The sequence below is a fragment of the Calypte anna genome, chromosome 6 (genome assembly GCF_003957555.1).
Source record: "Calypte anna isolate BGI_N300 chromosome 6, bCalAnn1_v1.p, whole genome shotgun sequence".
Lineage (NCBI taxonomy): Eukaryota > Metazoa > Chordata > Aves > Apodiformes > Trochilidae > Calypte > Calypte anna.
In genome coordinates this window covers 21,301,525-21,321,713 of record NC_044252.1, presented here as the reverse complement: position 1 = coordinate 21,321,713, position 20,189 = coordinate 21,301,525, and the positions used below count along the sequence as shown (strand labels likewise).

The 20,189-nt window shown below is 47.8% G+C and overlaps 1 protein-coding gene across 1 annotated transcript; it reads left to right on the top strand.

The window, feature by feature from the left end:
- Positions 1 to 5,435: 5,435 nt before the first annotated feature.
- Positions 5,436 to 19,290, top strand: LOC103525501. Its single transcript, XM_030453317.1, has 3 exons — positions 5,436 to 5,440; positions 6,952 to 6,956; positions 17,661 to 19,290. The coding sequence occupies exon 3, from the start codon at positions 17,735 to 17,737 to the stop codon at positions 18,926 to 18,928; it is 1,194 nt and encodes a 397-aa protein (XP_030309177.1). The 5' UTR covers positions 5,436 to 5,440; positions 6,952 to 6,956; positions 17,661 to 17,734; the 3' UTR covers positions 18,929 to 19,290.
- The last annotated feature ends 899 nt before the right edge of the window (positions 19,291 to 20,189 follow it).

Genomic DNA, 20,189 nt, shown 5'->3' with positions numbered 1-20,189 from the left:
CCCCAGAACATTTTTAGTCAACACTTTCAGTCCTGTGATTATCAGAAATACCAAGTTTTTCCTGCAGGACTTGCTTATAGTCTTATACTGTTAAACTGAGGTCGTTCAGACTTAAAGAAATAGTCTCAAATTCTTTTAAAGCTGTTTTCTGTAATACGTAACTTGACAGAAGTGCACAGGATTTGCACCAAGAAAGAAGCATGCATTGCTGCTGTTGGAGAAGCAGAAAATAAACTTAATTAGCCTTGTTAGGCAGCTTACAAAGTCTTCTGCTAATTGCCTCAGTTTGTTTTGGCTCAGAATGGGTTTTGAGTTGCTCCATTTATTATTGGAAGAGGCAGTTGCCTCTTCTGAACCTGCAGGTTCATGTTTGGTCACCTTCTGAAGTAACAGGTCCTTCATAGAGTAGCAATGAACTATATGTACACTGCATACACGTGGGTCACTTGCTATAGTCCTGATACTCCAGCACATGTGAAATGGGAGGCTCTGCTGATTGCTCTTTTGTGAAAATCTGTGATTCTGTGAAGGGAAGGGCAGAAAGCTTCAGGTCACTACCTGCAAATGTTGGGATCAGTATTAGACCTGAAAGATCTGCAAACTGCTCTGGCAGATGCCCAGGGATGGGTACTTGCTGAACTGAGGTTTTAACCGGGAGTGAGATTTAGGAAAGTCATCCATGTCCAGAGGGACAGAGGTACAAACCAAAAGTAATTTCAGAAACAGTGTTAGAGGCAAGTAGGAATAGAGAGCTTGATAAAAAGAAAATGGCAAAGAGATTAAAATAAAAAGTGATCTTTTTAATATAGTTATTCTCAAGACACTTTAATAGATATCACACTGTTGGAAGGATCACAGCTAGCACTGTTTATGGGAGTACCATTTTCCCTGATGGTACCTCTCTGACTTAAAATTCAAGATGTTCTCAATTGCTAAGTAGGAAATTAAGAAGAAAACTGAATTACTTCACCACTATGAATTATGAATTAATCAAGCTTCTTACCCGCCTCCCCAAAAACCCCAGACAACACAACCTTTAAAAGCTCTCTTTTAGTATCATAAAGAGACAGCACAAAGCAATTGCATCTTAGTTTTACAGGTCACTTTTAAAGTATCAGAACTTCCAAACTGTGTTTGGAAGAAAATTTCTAAGGTCTCCTCTTGCCTCCTCCTTCTCTGCTGGTTTCATGCAGCTCTGCAGGAGGTCTGCTGAGAACACCCTTGACTAAAACACAGATGTTTGTGTGAGATTGCTACAGCTGCAATCTCCAGGAACTGTTTCAAAGCTCAGCCAAAATCACCAGTGCTTAAGTTATAGTTCAGAGCATAGAAATAGAGGCAGTGGTGCCTAAAAATTCAAAGATTGCCTTTATGAAAATACAGCTGTATCTCCCCAGGGGAACAACCACCATCTTGGGCTGTGACCCACTGAGGGCTCACAGGGGATGGCTGGGCAGAGGCTGGATCCAACCCCTCCCACAGGTCCTACCTTGTTGCCCTTACTGCTGTTCTCTAAGTTTGCTTCATCACAGCTTGCATGCCTGCCTTTGCTGGACTCCTGCCTCCAGCCTTGTGCCAGAAGGAGGAGTGGTTTGTCTGTACTGAATTATCAGCAAAGTGTTGGTAAAAATCATGGTGCTTAAATAGGCAGTTTTGTTACACTCTCTAAGGTGTGTGTTGGGGTTTTGTTGATGTCCACCATGATCCCATCATCACATGTCCCCAGTCCTTAGTCCCTCCTGCCCAGGTACTAAATCATAGGGCTTGCTTAATTTATTTTGAAATTACATTCCTAATTTTGAAAAGGGCTTTTATGGTTTCCTTTCTTAAAGTCAAGCTCTCAGCTGTGGTTTTCTTCTCACTTAGCTTTAGAGGAAAGCTTTGACACCAGTTGTTGAAAGTTTCTCTGGCTCTGTAGGGAAAAAAAAACTACTCCAGGAGAAGCTGAACAGCTTCCCCACACATATGAAGGGGTTTTCATACACACAACTGACAGGTGTGCTGGGACCCTTGCTATAATTCCAAGGCTGAGGTGTTTGCTTGGAGACTCCAGTAGTTTCTAACATGTTCTCCTTTTAGGTGGTGTAGTATTTTTGTCTGTCTGTTTTTTGTTTTTTGGTTTTTTTCAGATGTGCTATGGTCACTTGCAGTATCTTCCTTGGATTCCTTTCAGATCTTTAAAGCAAATAGTGGTGTGTGAAGTGTTAGCAATGGTTTAAAAAAACTATTTGACTATGAAAGGAGAGTGTAAAAAAAAGAAAAAAGTGCACAAGAAGCTTTCATATCATCAAATATATGCTGCTTTTATGGAAATACAAATTTTTCTCTGATTGCTAGCCATCAAACAGCCCAACATGTGAACAGTAAACCATCTTGTTCTATACCTGAAGTGTGTTTACCAGTTAACAAAGTTCTCATTGGACCCTGATGATACCTAACCTCACTGCTCTCTCGAGGTTTGCCTAGCTATAAGTCAATGAGCTTTTCTGCTGATGCATAAAAAAGTAGATTGTTCCTCCTGTTTCAGGACCTGTGTTGGCTTTACTCTAATATACAGACAAAAGTGCATATGGTAAGGATGACTGCTTGAATGCTCAAAATTCTAGCCTTCTTGCCTATTTTTCTTTAAATTCTGATGTTGATGCCTTTACTTTTCTTTGAGTGTAGGCTGGATTGCTTCCTGATAAAAGCAAAAGCTCTGAAATTAAAAGAAATACATCTTGCTTCTCCTTTAATTGAGCTTATTATTAAATGAGGAATAATAATTAGTAATAAAGCTTAAAGTCAGTACAGTCTCACACCAAGTGGCAAATATAATGGCTTAGTGCTGGCAAAGAGCAAGTTGAGGAGGTTTGGGTTTTGACTGTTTTATCTATTCTTTTTTAAATCTTCAACCAAACTCGACTTTCCACATGTTCCTATAGTACAAATAGCAAGGTCTTTGCAGGACAGCAAGGAATCTGGTACTCAGCTTTTTGTAGGCCAAAGGTCCCCATGGTGAACATGGTTTGGGCTCCTGGCTTCCATCTGATTGTGGGAGTTGCTGCAAGCCGGGGGTTTCAGAGGTATTTTCGCGGGTCCCATTCTGTATTTCTCCGGCTATATCATGTCCTGGCTTCGTGAACGAAGATTTCAGAAGGGCTCTCTGCAGATTTCAGAAGGGCTTGCTGCAAGCGTGCTGATGGATGATAAGGCCAACGGGGGACGGGCAGTGTGGTTGCAAAAGGCACACAAGAAAGTCTCCTGTGAGGGGACAGCCAAGGCACAGCTCTTTCTGTGCTGTCTTTTCTCCTCGAGACTGATAGTCCGTGTGTTCTCAAAGGAGGCAGCAGCACGATAGATGGTGTATCTCCATGTCCCCTGACTGGAGGCCTGAGTGGACCACTGATGGCAGTCAATATGGCCAAAGCTGAGGGATTGTTTCAGGGAGTCCTTGTATCTCCTCTTTGGGGCTCGTCTGTTGTGACAGCCAGTGGCAAGTTCACCATAGAGCACAATCTTAGGGAGGTGGTGATCCTCCATCCTGGAGACATGCTGGGTCCTCAGTAACATGGCCTCAATACTGGTGACCCTTGCTTGTTCAAGGACAGGAACATTGGTCACATAGTCAGTCCAAGGGATGTTTAGGGCCGTACGGAGGCAGCACTGATGGAAGCTTTCAAGGTGTTGCAGGTGGTGGATAACCCATGAGTCAGACCCATATAAAAGAGTAGGCAGTACAATGGCTCTGTAGTCATTAATCTTTGTACTTTTCTTCAGGTGTTTATTGCTCCAGACACTTTTATGAAGCCTTCCAAATGTTCTGTATGCCTTTGTTAATCTGTTGTCTGTCTCTTTGTCGATCTTGGTGTCTGAATAAATAATGCATCCCAGATAGCTGAACTGCTGGACTGACTTAAGCTCAGATTCGCCTATGGTGATGTGGGGATGATGGAACTCTTCCTGTGGTGCAGGCTGAACTTCTGTCTTCTTCAAGTTGACTTCCAGCCCCAAAAGATCTGCAGCTTCCGCAAAGCAGGATGTTATGCACTGCAAAGCTGCTTCTGTGTGAGCAATGAGGGTGGCATCATCAGCAAAAAGCAAGTCTGGGACATGGTGATTCAGGGTCTTGGTGTGGGCCTTCAGTCGCCTTAGGTTGAACAGGCTCCCATCCGTACCGTATTGGATGTAAATGCCATTTTCTTCATCAAGGTCTGCCGTGGCTCTTTGGAGCATTGTGCTGAAGAAGATTGTGAATAGAGTGGGTGCAAAAACACAGCCTTGTTTTACACCGTTGATTATTGGGAAGGATTCAGAGAGTGCATCACCATATCTGCCTTGGCCCTGCTGATCCTCATGTAGCAGGATGATCATTTTGAGGAACCTGTGGGGGACATCCTAATCGTTCCAAGATTTGCCATAGACCCTTTCTAGTCACAGTGTCAAAAGCTTTAGTGAGGTCAATGAATGTCACATAAAGACCTTTATTCTGTTCCCTACACTTCTCTTGCGGTTGTCTGAGAAAAAATACCATCTCTGTGGTACTCTTATTGGCTCTGAAACCACATTGACTTTCAGGCAGAACTTCCCTTGCTATAGAAGGTACTAATCTGTGCAAAAGTGTTCTTGCAAGGATTTTTCCAGCAATGGAGAGCAGAGTTGTATCTCGGTAGTTGGAGCAGTTTGACTTTTCTCCTTTCTTGTTGTATAGGGCGATGATGACTGCATCATGGAGATCTGGTGGTAATTTTCCTTGTTCCCAATAACTCACAAGGAGCTTGTGAAATTTATTGTGGAGTGCTTGGCCTCCATGCTTCCATACTTCAGAGGGGATTCCATCAACCCCAGCTGCCTTGCCAGTTTTCAGTTGCTGTATGGCCTTAAGAGTCTCTCCTAAAGTAGGAGCTGTGTCCAATTCAGTTTTCACTGGTTGTTGTGTAATGTGCTGAATTGCTGAGCCTTGGACTACACAGCAGGCACCCGAGAGAGTCTGAAAATGTTAGACCATCGGTTCAGGATGGAGGTTTCATCTGCCAGAAGCATTTGGCCATCTGCACTGAGCAGAGGGCTTTGGACCTGGTGTGTGGGTCCATACACTGCTTTCAGTGCTTCATAGAGCCCTCCATATATATCCGACCATATAAAACACAGTAAAAATGCCAACATCCCATTAGTGCTGTAGTCTTGTTACCATTGCATGGGTAAGTGTGAGTTCATTTCTCTGAGCTCTCAGGGTTTGTGTAGTGCACTTACTGTTAATACGATAAAAAACATCTGCGGTAGAGGAGATCTGTGAGTGCTTGATGGGCAGCATGTGCTAATGGGCCATCACTGCTTTCCTTTCTTCTGCAAAGGTTAGGGACTTGTTTTCCTGCTGCTGGGAGCAGGGGGACCAGGGAGGTGCAGAAGTCAGAGGGAAGCAGTCTGTGATGGCATCTCAGGGGCTATCCGCCCGGCTGTGGTACTCCTTCCTCTCTGGTGAGGGGTGATGAGTCACTTCTGCTTTTTCCAAGGGATCTGTTTCTTTGCAGGCATAAGCTGTTGTTGATAATTTTTCTTGAAGTTATTTTTCTCTTTATGGCTAACCAGCAATTGATGGGTTTTGTCCCCAGTATAAAGAAACAAACAATACCTATCATTAAGCTGCAAGAAGGAAAATTGCATGGAGATCAAGTACATTTTAACTGCAGCATCCAATTATGAAGGGTAAACTGCCAAAATCAAGGATGCTTTAAATATGGTAAATAGCCCTGAAGAAAACTGGGTGTATTAGTGGTGATGGTGTGTTACATGCTAAGCAGGATGTATTTCCCTGCCTCAGTTTGCCACATAGCTGGAGAAATATCAGATTCATTGGGAAGATGGGACTTTTTTTTACTGGACAGTAGCCATGGTCAGAGAAGGTTTTTAGCATTAAGAAGCATGTAAATGAAGGAGAAAAATAATTGTGGGCCAGGACAGCAAGGTGAATCGTTGAGAGGAGAATAGACTCTCTTAAGAGGGGAGGAAGGACAATAGAGTGTAATGACAAGGGTTAAAAAAAAAGAGATGATGTGAGGGATGTGCAGAAATGGAAGGATGAGAGGTTTGAGCTGAAGGGGAGGGGTGTGCATTAGCGCAGAGGAAACCTCTCTCCACTGGAATGCATAGAGACATTTCCTGCCTTGTGCTTTGGTTTCTTAATAGTTATCTGACTATAAAATTAACCTACATCATTTGGTTGTAGTTGAATGGCAGTTATATTAACCCACTTTCAAAACAGAGCTTACCTAGCCTGTCAGCTCTGAGGCAGCTTCGTCCCCAGGCATCTAGGGCTGAAATCCATTTCTCTGCCTTAACCTATTTCCCAAGCAGGCATCCAAAGTGGTGCATCAGAAACAAGCCTTGCTGCTCAGCCCAGCAGTTGACAGAGAATACAGACACATATCAAACCATTAATTCATATTTCAGTGGGCATTTTCGTGCAAGGAGGCAGAGCATCAGCGTGTGAGAACTCTGCCGTTAGGAGTTGTGGTACTGTTTCTGTTAACCGTGTGGCCTTGATTATCTGAGGCCCAATTATCTGAATCTCCAGGTTATCTGAAATGGGGTCATATCCCCCATTGTCTGTTAATTACACCCACAATACCCTTTCCTCTCCAAATGTCTTTCACTGGCCCCTCCCAAGCTTTGGTGACTGAGGGTTTATAGCTGAGGCTGAGGGTTTATAGCTCTAGTGAGCACTTTACCTAGTTGCTGTATTTGATTTTTTTGTATCCATGTTGGAAAAAAAATTGTATTATGTACAGACTTTCGAATCCATGAAGACTTCTAGAAATAGTAGTCAGTGGCTGTATGTAGTGATCTGCCTGCTGGAGCTGGGACCAGCACTGTCTGCAGAGAAGGCACCAGCTGCTTTCAGGTTTTCTTTCACCCCAGAGGTGCACCCCACCAGTATCAGTGTAGCCCCCTGGTATAGGTGCAGTGTAGGAGGGAAGGTGGGATTTATCACAGCACAGTATATCCTACTCACAATCCTTGATATACTGCAGAGTAGTGCACCTTTTTTGGGGGATTGCCTGTGGCTGAAATTGTCTGGCTCTAGCTGACCTGTGGGTGCATGCCTGAGGGCTGGTAGGGAGAGCTTTGTCCCTATTCACTGGAGGATGGAGGGGGAGTTGGCAGAGGTGGGGTTGGGGGGGGGAAGAGGCCATACATCTGCTTCACTTCAGGGCCAGAGCCAGCGTGTGTTACCAGCTCACACCCAGAATTGTTCAAGATCCTCAGGGCATCCCTCCCTCCTCCATAGGACTGGTCCCTGTAGTTTGTTCTCCCTTGCCTTAACTGGGTTCGCTTTTAAAAAAACTTATACAAAGCTGTGAAAACCCTTGTAAGAACTTTTTTTTTTTTTTTTTTTTTTTTTTTTTCCCCTGTACTCTTTTGTTCTCTTTTGTTCAGTGCTATCTGATTTTCTATCTATTCTGGTCTTCTGGTGCCATCTATTCTTTTGGAGCACCTAGCTCAGCAAAGATGCTGAGTAGTGCCTCAGAGAAACCCTCATGGTAATTTTTTTTTGTATCCCCCCCTTCAAGTGGAGATCCCAGATGTCCTTGATAATTAGAAAAATTAGCAAGGACAATTCTGGAAAGGATTTGAAAGCTAGTGTGTAGAATAATGTTTCCAACATGATAAATTTCCCTTGGTTTTAAAGCAATAGCTCAGTGGTAAGGTTTTTAATTAGTCATTAAATATTGTATTAGATGTATCACAAGTGATGATAAACTACTATAGAATACAGTTGGGTTAGTTACTTGGGGAAGTGGGAGTGGAGGAAGCTATGACAGGAATATAAGAAAGATAAACTTATTTGAGTTTGCCATTGTTTTTCTTTAATGTAAAACCAGCTTTGATTTGTTTGATTTTTATTTGGCAGCAGGTTGGGAGAAGGTGATTTTTAATGTTTTAACTACTTTTAAAGTAATTAAGCAAATGAGACACTACTCTGAAGGGTTAAAAGTCTGGATCAGTAAAGGATGTCTTTTGTTTATACAGTCAGATGGCTCATTGTAGAACCTGGATACCTTGACAAATATGTGCAGCTGACAAAAACCTAACCAAACAAAACAAAACCCATTTATAACTTGTTTCTTCCTGCTTTTCAGTTGAAATGCAAGCTCAGTCTATCCCCATGTGCTTCACCAAGGGTGGCATAAATTCAGGGGCCTTGAGAACTCCACAACAGTATTTCCATAGTTATTTTGGCTGTGCTTTGCACAACTTAGTCTTTTAATATAGAGAAGAAAAAAAAGCTTTTTTCTCCTTACTAGCTGTTGTGTGGGGCCTCAGTTCTCTCTGTGCAGCTTTTCTATTTTTTTTCAGTGCAGCAAGAGAGTATTACTGTAGCACCCACAGAGGTGTGAAGGAACTCATTCATCTGTGTGGGGAGTGTTAGGTGCCAGGCATATTTCTGAGGATTGAAATACAGGCATTTAAACTGGTACATCCAGTGTCAGCCTTTAACTGGGTCTTTGAGAGATGAGCTCCAGAAAATCTGGCTGCAGTGGCTCACATGGCTGCTTTGCCCATCCCCTGCAAGTATTTGCCACATCCCAGAGAAGAGTGCTGGGAGTAGGAAACGTGTCCTCTCACCTCCACCTCTCAAAGCTTGAGGTCTTTAGTGCAGCTACAATGAAGCTGGGTTTGAGCATGTACTGTGTATCAGATGGAGTAGAGAAGATGCAGCATGAATTACCTTTTGCTGTCCTGGGGTAATAATTTCAGGCAGACAACTGGCAGTAGCTGTGGCTCTGTGTGCACTGGGGCACACTGGTGCAGGCTCCTGCTGAAAACACAGTGCCACCTCCTGCCTTGGTCCAGTGCCTTTCCCTACTGGTGCTTGGTTTCACACAGACACTCCTGCAAGCCAAACCTGGGCTGGCAGAGAGCTCATTTTCCCCTTCCACTGAACGAGACTTTCATGTGGCTCTGCATGCGGCGCTTCTTGCTCCTGGCACAGAGCAAATCAAGCCCACCTTTGGCAGCCCACAGCCACAGCTTTCACTCACACATCTTAAAGGTTTTTTCCAAGCAGAACAATTCTGTGATTCTGTGATTTAGCATGCAGGATTCACACTGCCCCTGGGGTTAGGGTCAGCTCACCTGCTTGCCAGCTGTGAGTGAGCTCCTTTTAAGAGGTTGCTCCTCCTTTGCAATCCCTCAAAATGGCATATCCATTCACCCTGAAAAATAAATAAAGTGGCTTCCCTGAGGACAGCGAGACATGCTGCCTCTGACCTCGGGGTCAAAGTGGGCACAGTCAGTGCTTTGAGTTCAGCTGATGGTGAGAACATTGCTCTCAAGCTATTCTTTCCTCTTAGTCATTTGCTTTTCTCAAATCTCCCCTTTTAGCTAAGTTTCCAAGCCACCTCCAGTGGTACCTCTAGTTTTGGTGGCAGCGCTCTGACAACTTGCACAGAGTCAACTGTGTGGCAGCAGGAGAGGGAAGGGAGAGGCCATGCCCATAAAAATACTAAATTAGATTTTGTAAGTTTACAGCTATGTTTTGTTTCTTTTACAGAATTATAATCCTGGTGCTTAGAGTGGTCTGAAAGGAACAGAAACACTTAGCCTTGAACTTTTGTTCTGTTGCTGCTTCTTGTGCCTCTGAGGTACAAAACATACCTGTAAACTTACAATCAATCAAAATTATGTTCAAGGGCTAAAAAAACAAACCCAAAAAGGGCACAGACCTCATGTTCAACAGTGAGAAACTTGGGGTGGGCAAACCAGAAGATTGCTGTTGGCAATTGGCAGATTTTTGAAGACTGGTGTCCCAGGTAGGTTGGTATGAACTGGCTGATTGCTTTTTCCTTTGATTTATTCTCTCCCTTCCCCCCATCTCCCACCTCAGAATACATTCTTGAACCAGAGGCAGGCTGGGCTGCCCCTGAAGTTCTATTTCTGGCATTCACAAGCAGAACAAACACAGCATCACCCTGGGGTGCACCCAGAAAAAGGCAGCCCCATCAGTTAGGGACACAGCAGGAGCTGGCTCTGCAAGTAGGGCAAAGCACAGGATGAAATCCAGATAACTTGGCCTTTCCTCACCGTACTCTAAATCCTGTACCAGTGCAGCCCATAGGTGTTACGGAGAAACCCCTGCATTTCCCCAGCCCCATTGTTCCCAACCTCCTGGCCTTTGTTGGAAGCCCTGTGTGTGTGTCCCCAGCAGGAGCTGGGGGAGGGTTGACTTCAAACTCCACTAAACAGTAGAGGCACAATGCAAACAAATGTATTGCAGCACGCAGCTATGCAAATAGCTTTAGAGCACAGCACGTTTTCCCCAGCGTTAATTGCTGCACCGCCAGCGTTGCGTAGCAACAGCTCCGCTTGTGTCTCTCTCAGCTCCTGCCCCTTGATGCCTCTGACACCTTCTATGGCAGGCGGGGAAGGAGGAGAGAGCAGTGCTGCCCTGGGAAAGCTGGAAGGGTCAATAGGTATCGAGGGGTTCAGATAAGATTTGCCTGGGACGCCAGGGTGCTTTCTGCTGGCGTGGGGTGACGTGCAGTGGTGAAGGAGCAGAGGAGCCCCTGGCAGCCCCAGCCTTGTGTCCTCTGCAGCTCTTGAAAGAGATGACACATTCCTCATGCACACCCAAAGCTAAGAGAGCCTCTGACCATGGGAAGGAATGATCACAGGCACCGAGGAGAAAGCTGCAGGAGCTACGGAGAGCTCCGGGCTTCCTCACCTGTCTGCTGATCCCAGCAGCTCCTGCCAGGCTGACCTGTCCCTCCCAAAAGACAGATTCTTCAGAGAAACGGGTGTCTGCCTTCTAAGGACATTTTTTTCTCCTTTTAAAAATCATGTTCCCAATTCCCATCCTCTACATTCACCATTTGGTCTTAAGCTCTTGCTGCACTTTTGCCAGCTGGGCTAAGGAACCTGTTAATACCCAGCACCATCCCCCGGGAAAATGCTTCAGCTCTGCAACCAGCATCTCCTCTCTGATAAGCCAGAGAAATAGATAGTTTCTCTGCAACAATTTACACCGTCCTTAAGCAACTCTTCCTAAAACTATGGGGCGCTTGAGCTAGCCTCTTCTATTATACCTGAGCATGAAACAAGCTCTTCACTGAGACTCTTAAGCAGCAAGAATGAGGACAATCCTGGTTCCACTGGCTGCCAGGCAAGAGGACGGCCATTGGCATGTTTTATTAAGTAGTAATAGCTATAACAGACAGGAATGGTAAGAAATACTGGACAGATCAGCAGGTCCTGGGGAGCACAAGCCTGTGTCTAGGATGTGTCTGTTTCATCCCCTTCATCTGGGGATGAAGGAACACAGGCTCATCACCTAGGGGGATATGGGAGAGGAAGGACCAAAGTAGGATACAGCTGTCCTTGGTGCCCAGCTGCAGGTGGTGGGGAGAGCCCTGCCTCAATGTTATCTGGAACAGAGAAAAATGAGATGCTGCCTGTGGCACCCAAAAAGGAGAGGGCTGGGGAAGGAGCAGAAGAGCTCAAGGTGAGAAATTGCAGCTCACCTTTGAGCCAAAGTCATGTGAAAGCAGAGGACCCTGAACACGATGCTCCTGCAGATGCAGGTGAACTGTATTGCTGAGTGTGACATGGATCTCTTAGGGACAAAGGGCATTGAGGCTGAATGGATTTATTTCTGTTATCAAGTTGGAAAAATATTTATCTCAGGTTTGTAAATTTACAGCTTGACAATCTGTATCTTAGATTGACTCCTTTGAGTACAATGGGGCAGGTAAGGTGAAAATGAGCACCATGGCCCCAGTCATGGCCCCAGGGAAGAAACTAGGTGAAGGCGAGGCAGAAATGCCACCTGCAGCCTTTATGACCAAAGATCCCAAGTCTCCTCCTCCATACAAGGAGGACATGGGTCTTTTCCAGCCCCTCATGCCCATGCAAAGCAGGGGTGATCTGACTGTCTGTGTTCAGCATCATGCCAAGTGACTGCAAGGTGAGGAAGGACTGTGCCCAGCCACTCTGGTCCCTTCTCCCAAACTAGGGACTTGGTACACAGACCCACAGTCTCCTCCCTCACTCAGCCTGTAGCTCTCCTTTTCCTCCTCACCACCCATCCAGGCTACTGCTTCACCTGTGCCATGGGCTCTTCTTTGGTGGCTGTTTTTTGGCATGTGGCACCTGAAGGCATCCCGGCACGGAGGGAGTTGGCTGTTTTGCCACCCTAACTGCTTCCTAAGGCTGCCAGGGGAGCATGGCATTGGGGTTGGCCGGGGCAGGGCCACACCTCTGCTGCCACTGTTATAAATTGAGGATTGCTGGGCGAAGATGGCTGCCGCTCTTAGGAGCTGGGCTTGCGGGCAGGTAAGAGGAAAGCAACCGCCCTCTTTGTATAGGTATAAAAACAGTTGTGCTGAGCTCTGCCTCTTTGAAAACGCCCCTTCTCCAAGTCTTCCTCTTGCGGGGGTGGGGGCCAAAGGTTTTTTATCCCCTTTGTTATTCAGCAGGGCAAGGGGAGGAGCTGGGCTGTGTAAGAGATCCTGCCTGACATAACCCTTCCCATGCAGGGCTCTGGAAAGGGGCCAGGCTGTACCTGAGCATTTTTATTTAAACTAATCCCAGGCATTGCAAAGTGAAAATCACTGCAGCACCAGGTAGAACCAGTTGAGACGGTTTCTGGAAGGCATTTTCCTCTCCTGCCCGGTGTAGTAAAGCAGTTTCGAGGTACATTGTTTGTTGCTAATCCTGAGAGCATGTTCTGAAGGTGTGGGAGGGCATTCAGCGAGCTGAGCTTGCTCAGCCTTTCTGTGTGGTTTTGGAAAAAGCTTTCCCAAGAAGCCTTTAAGGAAACTGAGGGGCTGTGATTGAGAGGTGAAGCCTCATTGTGCTTAAAAATTTGGGCAAACTGGAAAGCAAAGGGCTGGCTAGCTCATTATAGGCTTAGCTGCAGCCTAGTGCTTCTGGGCAAAGAGGAGTCCAGGTGTCACCTGGCCAACACGGAGCCACCTTACCCTGCTCTTTGCTGATTTTGGGAGCAAACCCCATAAGTTTGGGGAAGCGGTTGCTGGAGGTGCCTCCCTGGTGCTTGCCTGTTCAAAGAAAGCAGCCAGTAAGCAGTAAGTAAGCAGCAGGTGAGGGCTGCCGCCTCCACTCCGTGTCTTTCCCTCCTCCTCTCCCCCAGTGGCTTCTCTGAGATGGAGTTTGTCCTCCCCGTCTGCCTGCTCAACCCTGTGCCTGGCAGCATGGGGAAGGAAACCCACTCCAAATGAAGCTGCTTTTCTCCTTTTTCCTGGCCCTGAACCCTGTGATAAGCATTTCCTTCCTCAACCCAGCATAGCCAGTGAGGTTGGTGCCTCATGCTGTAGGGGGAGAGCAAGGCTGTAAGGGGATGGAAATGACTTTCAGTCCTCCAGTACAAGGCCAGGAGGTGCGAAGTGCAACCCTTCCTGCAAAGCAACCCAGTGTTGCTGGCAAAGATCCTGTGCCGGGCAGTGTGGGTGCCAGGGTTCACAGCCCCCTCAGTGGAGCAGGGACTGGGTGGGAATCGCCTGTGCTGCCGTTGGGAACAGATATGTTCTTGATAACAGCACCTGGCATGGCACTCCTGATGCATTCATGTGAACACTAGGTAATTATCCCTTAACTTCTCTGCCAATAAGTCCTAATTAATTGCCTCTGCCAAGCAGGTAAATTATAATCACCTCGGTTTGAGAGCTGGCTGGAGGCAGTGATCCTGTAGCCAACAGTGCTGTAGAAGCATGCCTGTCTGGGTGACCACTGCATGTTGATAGTTGGCCTGTCAGCTGCAGAGCCACTTTATTAAATGGCAGTAAATCAAAGGTCAGTGCAAATGGCAAAGTACCACACTATGCAAGGGTGCACTGCTACCTGCACTTCCTGCAGGCTGAGAGCTTGCCAAAATTTTTGCATCTATTACAGAGGAGGCTCAGATCTGCTCCGTTTGCCCTAGCCTCATGCTTTTCTGCTACCAAGACTTAAGCAGAATTTGAAAACTTAGAGACATTCAAGATTTCTGGCATCTGTCTGCCCAGCTGGGATGTTGCTGTGCTCTCACCTAGCCAGGCTGTGCAGATCGAGCATATGCAATTGTCTTGGTGGGTCCCATGTGGGCCTTTTGTACTGGGCATTGGGCAGATATTAAATCTGATTCTCAATGGGAATTGTAGGTTTGCTTTGAACATGACACGGGGTGCCTACACACCAGAATGTCTTAGGCAGAACAGTCATTCTGTGGCAGTGGGATGCAAAAAGCAGTGCCAGTCCATGTCCTGCCAGTAAAATGTGTATGTAAGTGTACACGCTGGGGTCTGGAAGGATACCTGCCAGACTTGTGACAACAGGATGCTTGATCTCAGCTGGAGGTCAGGCAAGGGGAGCCTGAGTGGGAGCCTAAGTGGGAGGAGAAGGGTTATTCCAGTTTTGCAGCATAAACTTTTATTTCCTGGGACATGTTACTGATTGCTTCTCTCTTTGTCTCTCTAGTGAGGATGCAGCAGAGACAATAGCAATAGACTCTAACAATCAGCCGAAGTCTCCACTGGAAAAGTTTATGGTCAGACTGTGTACGCATCACCAGAAGCAATTCATTCGTGTGCTAAACGACATATACACTGAAGTACAACCAGACTTTGAAGGCCAACAATTGTCTGATCCCGAGAGCATGGAGGCCTCTACTTGTGGCTCTGGCTGTAGCCAGAGAAGCACTGAAATTCAGGATAAGGGTGCTACTTGTACTGAATCAAAGCTCCCTTCTTCCTTGGACCCAGGACATTTGGGGTCTGACAGCCCCCTGCATGTTACAGGACAAGCCCCAAGGCAGCCACCCATGGAGCTGAAGTCTCTGGACAGAGCAGAGAGCTCCAGTCCTGCTTTGAAAAGGGACTTCTTGGAACTCCCTGTCAGCAGGCTTTGTTCTGCTAGTCCAAAGGATAGCTCCACCCAAGGATACCTCAGCACATTAAATTCTTCCTCTTTGAATTTCCATCATGCAGCAAAGATCCTGGAAGGGCAGCAAGCCACTGGGCACGAGCAAGAAGCCAGTGCCAGAAAGTATGAGGACAATAAAGAGCAGCTATCAGGTAAGACTCTCATGGAAGGTTATATCTCAGTCAAAGTGGCAAATGTGAATGGCAGCGAGGACAGCTTAGATGGCTGTCTTGGGTCCCAGAAGAGCTCTTTCAGGGCTCTGCCAGAAGAGTCCTGGGATCCTGGCTTTGCAGTGGCTCCCCCTCGCAGAGCTGACAAGGAGAACACTTTGCAATGCAGCTCAAAAGCATCTTTGCACCAGGACTTAGATACAAAAGAACAAGATGCGAGACCAAAGCAAGAAAACCACCTACACACGGTGGCCAAGGGCAAGGCAGGCTGCAACCTGCACACGGCTGACAAGGGCCAGCTCGATAAGTCCAAAGAAGGCTGGCTGCCCACCAGCACCGTGCCAGCCGCACACCGCGCCCCCGGCGGGCACCCCCGCACCAAGGCAGCCTCCCTCAGATCCACACGGAAGGGCAAGAAGGCGTCAGGGCTGCGAGTCAATGACTATGACAACCAATGTGACGTGGTCTACATCAGCCAGCCCATCACTGAGTGCCATTTCGAGAACCAGCGGTCGGTGTCATCCCGCAAGACAGCGAGGAAGAGCACGCGGGGGTATTACTTCAACGGGGAGTGCTGTGAGCTCCCGACTGTTCGCACGCTGGTGAAGAGTTCCCGGGCTGAGGAGAGGGGTAGCAGCGCAGCACTGCGAACAGAGACCCTCGTAAGCTCTAAGCCATCCTTAGTGCTCTCGGTGGGGGGGTCTTCAGGGGCAGGATGGGAAGGTGAGAAGAGGGTTTCTCTGAGGCTCCTGGCTAAAGCAGCACCAACCATCCGAGAAACAAAAGAGAGACCCGAGATGAGCTTGGTACCTCTGCGGGATACTCGGGCACTGCGGTCGAGGGAAGCCACCATGGCCATGCCTTTCTTCTCCCTCTCTGCTCCACCCAGCCCCCAGAAAGAGGACAGCTCAACTGGCTCGCCTCCCCCCAGCTCCCCTCACACTGAAGGAGGGGGAACAAGAGCTAGGGGCACTCTCCCCTGGGAGGCTGGCAGCAACCTGAGCTCCTCTGGGGATGGCAGTGGTGGCGGGCAGGCTACTGATTCTGCTGCCCTTCCTGTCTCAGCAGCACCTGGAGGGAAGGAAGGTTGCCCAGGTGCTGATGCACAAACTGATCCCGGCCTCCCTGCCAGCCCAGAGCCAAAATCCCCATTGGCCCACGAGGGTGCCAGGGATCCTGCCCAGCTTCCAGGTGTGGGAGATGTGGAGCTCTGCAGGCAGTGTCCAGCAGAACCCTCCCTGTGCTTCCTGGGCCACCAGGCTCCTTATGTCCCCCCTGCCACCATGGACAGGGAATGCCCTCCAGAGCTCCCTGACACCTTGCAGTGCCTGGATGTCAACAAAAGCATTGATGCTGAACCAGAAGCTGAAATATTGGGCATGGCAAGTGATGGTTCCCTAGACCAAGAGGAGGCTGTAACAGCCAGCATAGCCCTCCCGAAAATCTTGGAAGAGGAGGCAGTGCAGAATAGCAGCCTAGTGGGTGAAAAAGAGCCCCCTGAGGGGGAAATATCACCTGAACCTGACAGCTCAGACACTGCAGGGAAAGACTCTCTCTCTTCCAAAGACAGTCTAGACAAGAAGCGGAAGAAAGGCAGGAGAGTGCTTGTGGCATCAGACCGGTGTCTCCGTAGCCAGCAGTCCCACTCACCTGCTGAGGGCAGTGCTGAGGATGCTGGTTCTTCCAGCTCTGTGCAGCTTCCTTGCCTTGAGGTCAAACTCTCCAAGAGTCCTGGCACTAAACGGTTCAAGAGAGAAGAAGTGCACCTGGATGGGGCAGAATCTGTGCACTTCCCAAATGACTGCTTCCCTAGTGTGCTGCTCAAAACCAGTGAGAGGTCACCTCTCACCAGCCAGGCTCCTGAGAGCATCACTGACCAGCAGCCAGGTGAGGAGAATGGTGTCATTACCAGGCAAACCTACAAAAGCATCTTAGCAAAAGAGACTGCAGCAGAGGGAGAAAATTCCTCTAAAGACGATCTCCCTGCTAATGGCAGCCAAAGTCAACCGAGTGAGATGCTGGAAGTCAGTGTCCAGGATAATTCTGAGAAGACAAGCAATCTCCTCCCTCCCAAGAGCAATGTGCCTACAAACGTTGAGCAAGTGGATGTGAAACCAGGAGATGCCAGCAGAAAGGACAAGGAGAGCTCCAACAGTGCCATAGACATAGGCAAGCTGGAGAGCTATGAGCTGGTAGCCAATTCACCTCTGTGTCCCAGCAGCAGAGGTGGAAGTAAGCATCTTCCAGCAAAGACTGGCAAGCATAAAAAGGTTGCCCTGCAGTTTTATAACTTAAGACATGCACCTGCATCTGCAGACACTGTAAAAAAAAGCACACCAGGAAAGGAGTCTATGCAAGTGATCCCCAAACTGAGAGATGAAAAAAATTTGGGAAATGATGACTCCCTGGCGCTAGAGGACATAGATATGGCAGACAGCAAACCAAAGTTCATGGAGTGGTGTGCTGAAGAGGAGAACCAGGAGCTCATTGCTGAGTTCAATGCCCAGTACATGAAAGTTCAGAAGGGCTGGATTCAGCTGGAGAAGGAGGTGCAGCCAGCCCCTAAGGTAAAGAACAAAGCTGACAAACTGAAAGAGATTTGGAAAAGCAAGAAAAGAACACGGAAAAGTAGAGGCTCTCTGGAGGTGCAGAAGCTTTCTCCTGTACAGATGCTGTTTATGAAGGCCTTTAAGCTGTCTGACATCTGCCAGTGGTTTCTGGACACAACTGAAACCAGGTCTCTAGTGATCGTGAAGAAACTCAACACACGTCTCCCAGGGGAGATCCCCCCCATCAAAGTCCCCATGCAGAAATATTCCTCCTCTAGTCTCTACCCCAGTTCACTGCAAGCTGAACGTTTGAAAAAACACCTCAAGAAGTTTGCAGCCACTACTCCAGCTCGGAATAACCTGAAGAACCAAAAGCTTTGGGCCAAAATTCAGGAGAACACTGATAAAGTAGAAGCTGAAGAAAGTATCGCTCCCAGCCAGACATCTCCCACCAACACTGGCACCAAGGACCTGAGTGAAGACAAAACCATCCAGCCTGCCCACAGCCTGCCCACACAGGCCAGCACCAGGATCCTGCGCAAGTACTCCAACCTACGGGGCAAGCTGCGAGCCCAGCACCGTGTGGTGAAGGCAGAGAAGAAGAGTGATGGCCCAGGGGACCACCTGTCCCTGGAGAGCAAGCAGAGCCGGAAGAGTGTGTGCATCAACCCACTGATGTCTCCAAAGTTGGCCTTGCAGATCAAAGCAGATGCCTTTCCTGCTAAATCTCCATCAGTAGATGGGACGGGGAAAGGGCGGAAGGGGAAGAGTAGGTCCCAGGAGGATCCCTCACCCAAATCTGACCTCCAGTTCAGCAGGAAGAAGAGGACACTGAAAGAGACCGGGAGCACCCAGGAGCGGTCCAGCTCCTCCACCAAGGACAAGCTGCCTGCCAAGAAGGCCAGTAAAATAAAGCATTTGGAGGTCAGTACAAAAGTTCCTGCCACCCGAAAGCAGACTGCCATGGAGAGGAGCAATAAGCTGGCTAGAAAAATGTCTTTGAAAGAGAAGACAGCCCCCAAAAGGCAGCTGGAGAAGATGCGGCTCCCCATGCGGAAGGGCAAGGAGAACACAAGCAGACGGGCTGTCTTGCCCCCTGGCCATGAGGAGCTGGCCAAGTCCCTAAAGCAGAAGCCCCTGGGTGAGTCCTCCACACGGTCACAGAAGATGTCCAGCAAGAAGCCCAGCTGTGGGAAGACCCTGACCAGGTCCATGAAAAAGATGCAGGAGAGCAGTGGGTCACAGGGCAAGAGGAAACTGAGGGCAAAAGTGGACTGTTCACACAGCAAACGCTCACGACTGGACCCAAAATAGCAAAGAACCGGTAGCCATGTGCAAAACTGGTGTATAGTAGTAACCCTTTACCATGCATTAACTAAAGCTGCTTTTATAAGCTGTAGCAAGCCTTTAAAAATCCGCAGCTAAAGGAAAACGCCCGTGATTTTAGGCATCGGCAGATATGTCTCGGACAGAGAAGAGGTCGGTCTGTCTGGCTCTGCTGTTCGGAAGGAAGTTTCTGCAGTTTGAATGTTCCTTGGGTTTTTTTAAACTTGGAACCAGGCAGTTTTAGTTAAAAGTACAGTGCCTTATTTATCACTTTAAAAATAAAAATAAGAAGCTTGTCTGTGTGATTTGGAGGCTTGCGTTTTATACTTGAGGCACAAGCACTTGTACTGTAGCAGAAAGAAAACCACCTTTGTGCACGTAAAGTAGTTTTTAGAAGCCTTTGTGTGCACACAAACATTTCCCTTTCCTTCAGAGTACTCCTTCTGTCTGTTGTCTTAGTGGCATTCAAAGCAAAACCAAAACCATTTCTCATCAGTGAAGGAGAGAAAGGTGAATCTGTCCTTTATCGGTTCTTTAATAGCAGCTGTTGGTGGCCTGGTCCGTTACCTGCATAAAAGTATTAATTAGCTACTGGTGTTTGTACTGCTGATGGCTGTCCCGCTTCCCTGTCACACAGCCCCTGGTATGTGGAGGTCCTTCTCAGGTGGAGGTATGGGAGATGCTGCTGCTGACTGGGCATATTGGGCTGTATCCCTCTTTATTTCTTGCTAGCTTCAGGGATGAATCATTCCTGCCATGCCTTGCTTTTGGACAGGCCTCATTCTCCCATTTTGCTGCGCTCGTGATTTCTGTGGTCTGTGATGGCAAGGCAGTTTCTGCAGCTCTTCACTGAAGGTTGCATCTCTCCCTTTCTATCAGCTTGAGCTCCTTCTCATGTTGGTGCTCTGCAGGAGGAGCCCTCATCCTGTGCTCTTGTGTACATTTTGCCTAGCCCCATCCTAAGCCAGAATTTGCAGTTGGAATAGGGCTGGGATAAGGGGCTGACTCAGTTTATTTTTTATCGTCATTTGCCTTTCATCCGGTTACTAGCAAGGTGCAGATGGTTCATCCTTGCTTGTGTTTGGTGCTGCGGAGTCTGAAAGTGGCCAAGCCTATCCCCTGTCCTACATGATGCGTTGCAGGGCTCCTCTGCAAGCCTGTGCAGCACGTTTAAAAGCCAGCTGGGGATCTGCAGGGGATGAGCAGGGTCATGGTGCTGAGCACCCCTGGGAAAACCCGTTAGAAGTGC

Excerpts from the sequence above, each read along its gene's own strand:
- LOC103525501 (XM_030453317.1), top strand. The coding sequence starts at position 17,735 with ATGCTGTTTATGAAGGCCTTTAAGCTGTCTGACATCTGCCAGTGGTTT.